Source organism: Aptenodytes forsteri, unplaced genomic scaffold (assembly GCF_000699145.1).
Source record: "Aptenodytes forsteri isolate BGI_AS27 unplaced genomic scaffold, ASM69914v1 Scaffold2, whole genome shotgun sequence".
Classification (NCBI taxonomy): Eukaryota; Metazoa; Chordata; class Aves; order Sphenisciformes; family Spheniscidae; genus Aptenodytes; species Aptenodytes forsteri.
In genome coordinates this window covers 11,793,641-11,804,947 of record NW_008795695.1, presented here as the reverse complement: position 1 = coordinate 11,804,947, position 11,307 = coordinate 11,793,641, and the positions used below count along the sequence as shown (strand labels likewise).

The window sequence follows — 11,307 nt, the reverse complement described above, 5'->3', positions numbered from 1 at the left end:
GTTCAGCTGCCTGCCAGGTTAAACCACAACAGTGGTTTAGGATGTTTGAGCACTTTGAAACCTGTGTCTAGATATTCAGTTTGTTTCCAGTCCGATTGAAAAGCTGAAACAAAATGACTGACTCAGGGGTTTGAGGTGGCTTAACTTTGAATCAATTTTTAATATACTACCTTTTAATTTGAATGGGGTTTGTGCAAAACAATGTAACATTGTCTCTGGAATGAATAGTCATCGCTGACTTCTTAGTAGAACTTCAAGTGACAATGCAAATTTGGTGGTCTTCAGTCAGGCTCATCTTTTTCCACATATTTTGCATTCCTCGTTCTCCCAATAACGCTTCAACTACTTCATAACTCCTTTGTGTATGAAAGCCTGGTCTGGTCAGTGCTTCCAACTGAAAAGATGCCAAGGGAAGCTTTAGTGCAGAGCTGAAGGTGGAAACGTCCGTTCCAAAGGTGTGGCATCTTGTTTCTAACACCTGTGCTGTGCCAGTGCCACTCTGGAAAATTCTGGCTGTGCTCTTACTATCTCTCTGGGAACTTTTATTCTGCACATGCCTCATGCAGGGTTAGCATTTACTGGCATATGCTCTAAAGCTGTTCCTCTCCATTTGGTTGAATAATGGGTTTTTGGAGAAGCTTGTTCAATCTGTTCTTTTGCTTAAACTATTTTATATTAAATTCTTGTGCAAATAAATACATAATGGGGCATGTAATGTCAGAACTAATTGCTCCTTGTTACATTCTTGCTCTACAAGCACTTGTCTGAAGAAATTCGGTGTATTAAGATATAACATATAAATGTAGTAGACTAGATTGTATGTTGTTTATACACAATATACAATATATTAAGAAATGTATGATTGTGTAGACGAAAGATAAGAAAGCACTGGCTATTGCAATCTTTCACAGTGGGAGAAAGTGAAAGAGAATTTTGAGCATAAAAGCTGAAATGAAAAGATGAACACTATATTGTACACTTGCATTTTTAAACTGGTAGTTCTTAAATTGCCTTACACAAAAGAATTAAGTCATTGCGATATTTCTATCTACTTGATATTTACTCAGAATTTGAGTAGAAGGCAGCATTAAATTAACACCAATTCATACATACAAGCAAATATTATGGGTACCAATACTTTTAAGTAGAGAAAGAGCAGTAATATAGCATGTGGTGTTCTTGGTTTCTTTTTTTTTTTCCCCTTTCTTCTGTTTCTGGCAGTTAGACTTTTTGGACCAAACTTTATCCTGGAAGTTTATTCACCTGTCAGCAAATCCTGGTATCCTGTTTGTCAAGATGACTGGAATGACGATTATGGGAAGATTGCATGTAAAGACATGGGCTACAGTGTGTAAGTCTAACCTTCGTCAGTGTTTGCACATACACAGAAAGGTTAAAATTTCCATCTTGCCGTTTTTAAGAATGTGTATCTGAAACAAAAAGCAGTTGGTGATCTAGTTCTTGTGAACCCAGGTGGGTCCGATTTTAACGATGGTAGCTGTTACAGAATCAAAATGAAACGTTGCTCCAAGTAACGGGGTCTGGCACGCATGCAGTGGTTACTCAGTGGGGTCACTTGTATCTAATACATTCACTCCAGAGCTCACTTCAGTTAGTAGCAGATCATTATAATTGCTCAATAACATCCAGTCTGACTTAACCTGTCATCACCAGTATTACTGGAAAGCCTTGGTCTTCTGAGGACACAAGTAACACCAGCTCACGTGGAAGATTGCCATAAACATTCGTGGCCCATGTTGCTGCCCACGTTCTCCCCATGTAACGCCGTAGCCTAAATTCTTCTGCGGTTGAAATACTTGATGTTGCCTCTCTCTGATACAGTTGGCAAATGCTGTCTTCTGATATGTGTGGAGTAATGGAGTGAATTTATTGCCCAGGCAGGCAGAACTTGTCTGTGCCCACGCTGCGTCGTGGTGCTCTGAATTAAGGCCTCTGAACCGGCAATGACCCCAGTAGTTTCAAGTCCAGTAAGACAGCCCAGCAGCAACTACACAGAGCTGGTCCTCAGCTAGAAAGCCTGGCAGAACAGCAGCACGTGCTACCCGTGTCGTCCCACAGAAACGTGGCTGTCACGACTTACTGGACCTGAACTCTGCTATGCTGTGTAAATGTACCAGCAAAGGCATCTCTTCATCTTGCCCTGTTTCATGAGGCTGAAGATTCCTACCGTGTATGCATATTAGATAAAAATACTATTTTAATCTAGTAACTGTTTGATGGGAAACAGAACTTGACAAATGTTTAAAGAACCTGAGTCTTTGGCACTGTACTACAACACTGGTATTTAATTAAAAAAAAAAAAAAAATCATATTTTTAGTGGTGTTCACGTCAGAAGCTCTAGCTTGGCACAGTTTATTGCTTGTTTGAAAACTGAAACTACCGGGTTTCATAATAGACTTTCTGTTTTGCAGAGATACCTATTACTACAGTCGAGGAGTAGCAACTGAAGTCAGCTTTAAAAGCTACATGAAGCTGAACACAAGTGCTGGGAATGTAGACTTGTACAAAAAGCTGTATAGCAGGTATCTTTGTTTAATACAAAATTCTTTCCTTTTATCAGCGGTCTTTTTAGCTGCTGTAAGAGATGTAGCTTCTGCCCATAGCATAATGCAAACACATTTTTCAATGGGGATTGTTAGAGGGAAAGAGACTTTGTTTTTAATCTGATTGCAGCAACTGCTCTCCCTTCTATTTAAAAACACAGCTGTCATTTTTCCATCCTTCCTCTCCTCTTTTAAAAGCAAAGATGTCCCATCCTGTTCCCTCCATGTTGTCTAGAAGATTGCCATGTCAAAGATACTTTTCTAAGGCTCTTTGACCATCAACAGGAGTTTCTGTACGGTGACAATAGCTACCAGCTGTAAGACATTCACAGCAGCTTTTTTTTTCAGTCACATGAACACACAGCATGCAAAATGGATCTTTCACTGTGGAAAATATCACTTTTATTCTCATTAAACAACTCTGAAATGTCTAGTTTCTAAACCTGTAGACTGCCATGCCTGCAAAGTTCCCGTGGCTCCCTTGTTTAGGTTCTTCTACAACTACTTCATAAATCAGCTCAACTTTTTCTCATGCTGTTCTTCATCTTGCTCCTCAATAGGCTTACAAACCTTTTGTACTGGTGACTGCAGTCTTCCACATGACAGTTTTGGCGAATGCAAGAAATGGTGGAGGCCAGATGGTTGCTGGTAGGGTAGATGGAGAGAGTGAAGAAAGGAGGGAACCCTCAGCAGGAAGATGAGGGTGAAGGCAGGGCATGTAGCTGGAAAGGGTAGGAAGCAGCTGGAGGGTGAACTTTGCTCACCGTTTGCTTCACTGTGTGCCTAAAATCCTGTTTGTTTTTTTTATTTCTATTGCAGTGATTCCTGTGCATCAGGAAATGTGGTTTCTTTGCGCTGCATAGGTAAGTGACCGTGTTTCTCAAACTTCTGCTTGTTCATGCTTTGAAATGCTCTGGCTGGGAAATCCTTTTGAATCTGCATAAATAATTACCATCTTTTGACCGGACGATGATTTAACTCTGGTTCCCAAGTTTCAAATGGTGCAGTTTAAGGAGCAGGGTGGGAGAGGAGACAAGGAGGATGTTGGATCCCCAGTTGCTTTTGTCTTTGCTGCCACCGGTTCCTTTAAATGACTTGCCTGTGGTGAAGCTCTGTAGCCCTTGCCCAGCAGCTGTGGTGGGCTGTCTGTGGCGCATCTGCTCTCCAACACGCGGCCATCGGGTGGGCAGTGCGTTCCTGGCAGTGATGGCTGTCATGAGGTGACTCCTGGCTGTTGTCTGTTTTGTTGCACAACACAAAGGTGTGTGTCTGTGTGGCTTGCCAGAGATGCTTGAATACCACACTCAAAGGTGTAATGAACCACTGGTTTATGGTTTGTGGTGAACCGAGGGCAGCAGCTACCAAATACTCAGCTTGACGTTTGCAATGTGAAACGGGGTCTAGGCTATGGGAGACTCGGGATCTTGGTGTCCAGGGCAGGGGCCCAAGCTGCGGCGTATCGAACGCCAGCAGTGCAGAGGTCGGAAATGGTCTGTGCTCCCCTCTGCTAGCGAAGCCTGAGCTGCAGAAGCCATCTTCCAGACCAGCTCGCTCTTTAACTAACGCCTGTGTGTGTGTAACTGACTCCTTAGACTGCGGCCTGTCCACTAAAAGCGTGAACATTATGAACAGAATCGTGGGTGGCAGCGGGGCAGCGCTGGGGCAGTGGCCGTGGCAGGTCAGCCTCCACGTGCAGGGCACCCACGTCTGTGGGGGCTCCATCATCACCCGCCAGTGGATAGTGACGGCGGCACACTGCGTGGAAGGGTGAGTTTCTAAGCCTGTAGACTGCCATGCCTGCATGGGCGCCGGAGTGACCGGCTCGTTTGTTCATCTCTCGAACGGCGATTTTTCTTGCTTCAGGCTGAAAGGCATAAATTTACTTAAGTATCCCAACTTTCTGCTTTAAAACTGAATTAAATACCATTCCTCCCCTCCTCCCTGCCTTGAAGGCACTTGCTAGGTACAGTATTTTATCTGTGTAGCAGTACGGTTTTCAAGTATTAAGGGAAAATTTGTTCTGGAGGAGGCTGGCTGCAGATCATCTGTCTGCTTTCTTCAGGAAGAAAATCTTATTTCACTTGTTAAAGGTGGAACTTAAATTGGGCAGTGGTGTTGGGCATAGGTACCCACCCAACTTAAGAGGTAAACTCAAGGCACCAAACTTAATGCCAGAAAGTACAATGTTTTCATGAAGATGTTGAATTACTCTGTGAGGAAAAACAAAGAAAAGGGAAAAAAGAAAAAAAAATCCAAAACTCTCAAATAAAAATCCCAAACTCTCAAATATCGCACAACTGTAGATATGATCAATTTAAAGATGCCTGTGCCATTTATTTCCTCATATCTTCATGCCACAGGGTAGTAAAGCCGAAGTCAGTATTAAATGTAGATTTATACCTATCCAAGCAGCTCTTTACGTAGGCATCAACAAGAAAAATAACTGGTGCTTTGTACATTTTTAACCTATAAAGGAGAGTTGAGGGTGCTGTGGTACCTTGTGTATAGTGGCAGAATATGTTTAAAAGGTGGTCGCTTCTGTCGGAGGGAAAACGCACTAAGCAAAAACATTTTAACGGCTGGTTGGCTGAATCATGGTTTGAGGCTACGCCAAGGAAAAATAACTTTGTCCTTAACCTTGAGAAAGGAATGTATTTATTTTTTTGTGATGACCTTATCCCTCCTTTGTTTTCCTGATTTGAGCTCTGTAGTATGCAAAAGCTTTAGGAATGGCAACCAAGCTGTAGCTGGCACAAAACTGGTTTTCAGTCTTGACTTTTATTTTTGGAGGGGGCATGACTTGCAAGCACTACTGCCTTGGCAGTTCTCATGGAGGGAGTTTTAACACTTGCAGAAAGTTTTCCATTGGGCATTTGTAAACTGTGCTGGAGCACAAGAGACTACTTAAATTACATCTAGCGAGAATGCTTAACATTTAAAAAACCCCACCAAAACCCAAAAACAAACAAAAAAAACCCCACTTGGCATTTTCAAGATAGTGAAATTCCTTCACTAGATCATGTTTTTACTAATTCTGGCTTCTGCTGCCCTTGCGTGCTTTGGGTAGTACATGCGAGTGATACCACTGACATGTGAGACCTCAGAAATAACTGCTTGATCCCTCAGCCATGGAAATCAATAGACTTCAGTGTTGCAGTCTCAGACTATAATTTGCTGTGCTGAGTGACTAAGGGGATAGACAGTGATACTTAACCCATTTCAAAGATTTTTTTTGTATATTTATGAGATTAGAGTCAAGCTTTCCCAAAGTTAGATGTCTTGCAATTTGTTTACCTTGTTCTTCAGAAATGGTAGTCAAATGCATGTGCATTCTTGGTCGCACATGCATTTGACTACTGTTTCTGAAGACAATTTTTTGAAGGTCATAATCTGTGAGTCGTTGCCAGAGAAGCAAACCTTCTAACCTTTCTTTTTTCTGTAGACGATTTTCTGACCCGTACAGTTGGAGGGTTTACGCTGGGATTCTGAATCAGAATGAGATGCTCTTAAGAAATGGATACAGAGTGCAACAGATAATTTCCCATCCGGATTATGATACAGATTCTAAAGACAATGACGTTGCTCTTATGAAGTTAGAGACACCGCTGAGTTTTACTGGTATGTATTCTATTCTGCTCTTCTTAAGGCAAAAATCTAATGGCAATGAGCACATCTTTTAAAACTTCTGGAGTTCATCAAGAAATCCTGGTAGATACTTGCGGGAAGAACACAAAGTGTGGGTAGAGACTCCTTAGGGACAGAGACAGGGTGGAGGTAGAGGCAGGGGGCACACCCTCTGATTTTCTAAGTAGGATTACGTGGTAAGGGAGTTTGGGATCATCTCAATAATCTCATCTCTTTTACCCCAGAATGCTGTATGGTGCTTAAGTATTGCCACTCCTATATGTGCAGACTCAGGATGTAGTGGTGGAGCAGCTGATTAAACCCTAAACCAAGTTACATGAAATAACTATTGGGAAAACCAACCCCAAAACCAAGCGTTACAAGAAGTTCCTTAAAAGTAGATGTAGGTTGTTTGTAAGCAAGCAGTAAAAAATAGAGGACAAACCATTATTTAAACTTGAAGTGCTTTTTGTGTACAGGTCCTTTATATTTCAGTGCATCACTCTAAAGCTACTAAAAGTAATCTGGAGGGCTCCTCTGCTGCTGAGAGCAGGGAGGTTGTCTGTTTACCAGGTTTTTGTTTCATGCTTCTTGTATATAGGCATTGAATCCTGCTTGCGTTGTGATTATTTTCAGCAGGGTTTTGCAAAGAGGATGCAGAGAGGTAGCTGTCAGAAGTTTTTCTTCCTCTTTGTCCTCTATTGATCAGAAGAGCTGGTGTTAATTGTTCTAGTTAGCCTGATGAATTGAGCTAGAACCATTAACTGTGCTTGTTCCTCACTTTGAGGTGAAGATGAGGTAGCCATCTGGGAAAGGGCAGCTGGTAAGCTTTCTGCTGCTCCTGCATCGCACAGTATTGCTTATCTGCAAGGAAGGTAAAGTACAGAGAAAATGCATGGTGTGTATGTATTTAAGTGGTGGTCATGCTGAGATATTTCATATGCATTTATTTTGAATTATGTCTGGACATCTGGGATTACAGATGTTACTGTGTTTGTTTTGTAGATACCATACGGCCGGTTTGTCTGCCTAATCCAGGAATGATGTTCCAGCCTAATCAGCAGTGCTGGATATCTGGGTGGGGAGCAGAGTACCAAGGAGGTAAAGAGTGGCTCTGGAATATTTTGGTCTTCTACATAAACCAGTCCTCTTCGGTGTACAAATAACCATTGCATGGGCTGATTGGGCAGTTTTAGCCAGATTTGTTGATACGCTATTTTTTCACGCATTTTACAGCCCCTAATATTTACACAGGGCATTCTTGTCTCAAAGCAAGTTGTGATGTGTTGCATTCAGCAGACTGCAAAGGAGCCTCAAATCAGTACCAGGGGCCAGAAATACTCACACAGGAAACAATTCTGTGCCCCTGCTAGCAGGGCCATCTCTCCTGTAACAAGGGTAGCTGTATGCCAAGGCAGTCCCCTGTGGACATGGGAAAGGGCAGGAGCCTGTCCTGTCCTTTCCACCACCTCAAGCTAAAATAGCATGATGCAAGTAAATTTGTAAGAAGTGAAAAGGAAAGGGAGGAAAGGTTTCTTTCAGTATGAGAAGGTACTGGGCGGGGAGGGGGGGTGCTGGGGAAGCTGGACCCTGAATATGGGAATTGCTGGCAACTTGCGCTGGACCATGAAACTTTGGGGAGGTCCTCTTCGTCTCTTGCAGACTTCATGTGCTTTTAATAGCCCTGTAGATAACACAGTTGATTTGGGGCTGGAGTAGGCAGGTAGGTGCCATGTTCTCTTTACTTGCACTGACAGCAAAGCAGGGTAACTCACTGACCTCTCGGAAGGGAGTTTTAATGTCACAGTTGTCTCTGTGCGATGGACCATACATCTTAAGTGTCCATCCCGATGTTTCTAGTAAGTTTATTTCATCTTGAACAGTGCTAGCTGCTGGGATTTGTAATAGCAATGATATATGATGCTTGTTCTAATTTTGCCTTTGTATCTGTGTTTTTGTGCATGTTTCAATTTTAGGTAAAACATCAAATAACTTGAATTATGTTATGGTGTCCTTAATAGAACGTTCTACATGTAATTCTGTCTATATCTATAATGGCATGATTTTGCCTACTATGATCTGTGCTGGATATCTAAGAGGAGGAATTGATTCCTGTCAGGTAATTATTCCTAATTAACACCTAATAATGATCTGATTATTTTTGTGGTCTTACTAGTAGGCTTTTTTAATCCTCTATTAATTGCAAACAGATCCTACGCAAAAAACCAAAACAGAGTAACATTTTGGTTGGGCTTCTGTTTCCTTTTGTGGTGCATCCCTTTAAAAGGGAGAGCTTTTGTTTCATCTTCTGAATGGCTGCCAGTGCCGAGTTCTCACTAAATACCCAAAGAGGGTGAGGCAGTCCTTTTTAATGCTTCAAGGATGTTTTGTTATCTGGTACTTGAAAGTGAATGAATGGTCTTCATAATCACGGCGATAGTTTAGCATTATGCTTGCAAACAAGAAAGTCAATAATGCCAATCTCGTTTAGTGCTTTGGGCAAACGATTTTCATCCCTATTGCAAGCAGTCATCTTTTAATACTGTAATTGCCATCGCATTTTGTTTTAGTGACTACCTTGAAATGGTGGTTAGCTTTTTGTGAAACTTAACCTGTATTCCTGAAGTGAAATGGATTGTGTCTTTCCTGGTGGCCAGGTCACTAATAATATGCTTGTATTTTGTGCAGGGTGACAGCGGAGGTCCGCTAGTAACTAACAAAAACTCCGTGTGGTGGCTGGTTGGAGATACCAGCTGGGGAACTGGCTGTGCTAGTCCCAATAGACCTGGAGTATATGGGAATATGACTGTGTTTACAGATTGGATTTACAAAAATATGCAGGTAAAATATTTGGGTGTTCTCAATAATTGTAGATGTCCCAAATCCTGAAACTTGATTTTATTTATAAAAATAAATAAATGTGACTTGTCTGCTAATGAAGGTATTCTGTTGAGAAGCATCCAAGTAATTGGTAAGATAGTCTGTCAGCAGAACTTGAACCTTTGTTTTTTGTTTTCTTTCTGTTTCAAACAGGCAAACAGATGACAATGCTGTCTGTCCTTCTTGATGATCGATGTTTCTGAGAACAAGGATAAATGAAGCCATGGGTGCCTGGGATATTTATTCACTTTGCAAATGATTTTTTTTTTTTCTCTTTGAATTTTCTTTTTAAAAATAACATGAAGGATTGCACACTCGGTTCTGTGCTGGCTACAGTGACTGATCTTAATCAGTGAAGGATATCACAATGAGCACCTTTCTTCTTGTGGTGCGTGGCAGAAAGTCGTTCTGTCGTCTGCTTGCTGAAATGTCTCTTTAGTTGAGTAACTTTCGCTTGATAATCAGGTACAGGATTATAATGGCAGTTTTAATCACAATTTAATTTAAGATTTTCGTAGCAGGATGCTGAGACGGTTTAGTAGTGTTTTAAATTAAATGTTAAGTAATGTGAACGTTGAATCTCTGAGCTGCTGGTTGGCAATTTAAAAAGAAATGAATGTTTTTTGGTACATATGAAGGGAAGTTTTCATGCACTACGGTAGAGGCATAGAAAAAAAATACTGTATATTCAGGTAGTTAAAAATCCTCAGGATCTCGACACAACAGTCATCCAAGTCAGATTGTTCGAAGGGAGAACAGTCTGACTGTCTCGATAATTAAAAGTGCTGTTCTGCCTTAAGCTGCTCTGAACCCAAAAAGGGCAAGACCTGCTGTCACTCTTGATGTAGGCTATGGAGCGGGTTGCTCTGGAGCTGTAGCAGGAAGCGGTGAGTTAGGTGTCCCGATGGCGAGGTCCCTGGCTGCAGCACAACAAGGTTGACTGTTGAACTCTCCTGGCTGTGAAATGCAAAGGGCAAAGTTTTTCAGTAAGGCTGTGTTGCAAGCGACAGACCTCTGACTGCAGACACATGTACAGAGGCTGGATGTTTTGTACAAGGAGACACAAATCTGCGTTTCTGCGTAACCAGATGAACTACCTCATTTATTAAATTCGGCTTTTAATTCCTTAGAGCTCTCCTTTATGTATATGCATGTATGTTTTTAGCAAAATGTAATTAATATCAGAGTGCCACCTCAACTAGGATTTTGAAAAGAATTTATAATCATAGTACAGAGGATCAAAAAGCCATACCAAGTCACTTTTGTTAAGAAGGATAAATCTTTTGAATGAAATGACTCTACTAGTCTTGTTTGAAATGCAATTATCTTGCATGTAAAGACTGCACCAAATAAATATTTTTTTTTTTTACAAATAGTTTTCCTTAGTAGTGGTTTATATCTGTTTGCTTGGATTTTTTTGGAAGCAGTTGCTGGATTCAGTGTCTGAAGCGCTTTGAGAACCTGATGTAAAAAAAAAACAAAACAAAAAACCAAGCCAAAAAAACAAAGCAAAAGAAAAACAACACAAGAGGGTGATCCAAGAGATTGTTTTATTTCCAATATTTCAGGTCCTTGAACAAAGCCAGGGAAAGAGAGCTGGATGTCCAGGAATGTTGGATGTCTTTAGTGGCTGGGTCTGATGAAATCACTTTGACTTCTGAAATTGAATTAAATAAGGAAGTTTAGCCTAAAGGCAGTGGGTCAAGGGAGTCACACCCTATTTTGTTATTACATCTCATGCTGCCTGAAGCAATGTGTACCTGCCTCTCTCCTCTAGGTGTGAGACAGGGTGTTTTCAATAGCACATAAACATCAAGTGCGCCTTGGGGGATACCATGAAGTAGTCAACAAGTTTAAAGTACTTTCAAAATAGAAATTAAATAAATAAAGTTGTTATAGTATCAGGCTTTTTTATGCCTTCTGATCTGCAGCACTGCAAGTCAATAGTAGCAAAACAGTATACTGAAATGTGGAAAACTGGCTGTAGTGCTAAACAGGGTTAAGAACAGCCAGCATGGATTCACCAAGGGCAAGTCCTGCCTGACCAACCTAGTGGCCTTCTATGAGGGAGTGACTATGTCAGTGGACACGGGAAGGGCTACAGATGTCGTTTATCTGGACCTCTGTAAGGCCTTTGACACGGTCCCCCACAACATCCTTCTCTCTAAACTGGAGAGGTATGGATTTGATGGGTGGACTGTCCGGTGGGTGAGGAATTGGTTAGGTGGTCGCATCCTA

The 11,307-nt window shown here is 41.5% G+C and overlaps 1 protein-coding gene across 1 annotated transcript in view; it reads left to right on the top strand.

The window, feature by feature from the left end:
• Positions 1-9,234, top strand: part of TMPRSS2 (transmembrane protease, serine 2) — a 12,916-nt gene extending 3,682 nt beyond the window's left edge. The window contains exons 5-13 of the mRNA XM_009283095.1: positions 1,222-1,351; positions 2,434-2,544; positions 3,385-3,428; positions 4,158-4,332; positions 6,008-6,183; positions 7,195-7,290; positions 8,166-8,308; positions 8,878-9,030; positions 9,223-9,234. Of these exons, the coding sequence (XP_009281370.1) occupies positions 1,222-1,351; positions 2,434-2,544; positions 3,385-3,428; positions 4,158-4,332; positions 6,008-6,183; positions 7,195-7,290; positions 8,166-8,308; positions 8,878-9,030; positions 9,223-9,234 (1,040 nt within the window). The remainder of the gene's footprint in view (positions 1-1,221; positions 1,352-2,433; positions 2,545-3,384; positions 3,429-4,157; positions 4,333-6,007; positions 6,184-7,194; positions 7,291-8,165; positions 8,309-8,877; positions 9,031-9,222) is intronic.
• The last annotated feature ends 2,073 nt before the right edge of the window (positions 9,235-11,307 follow it).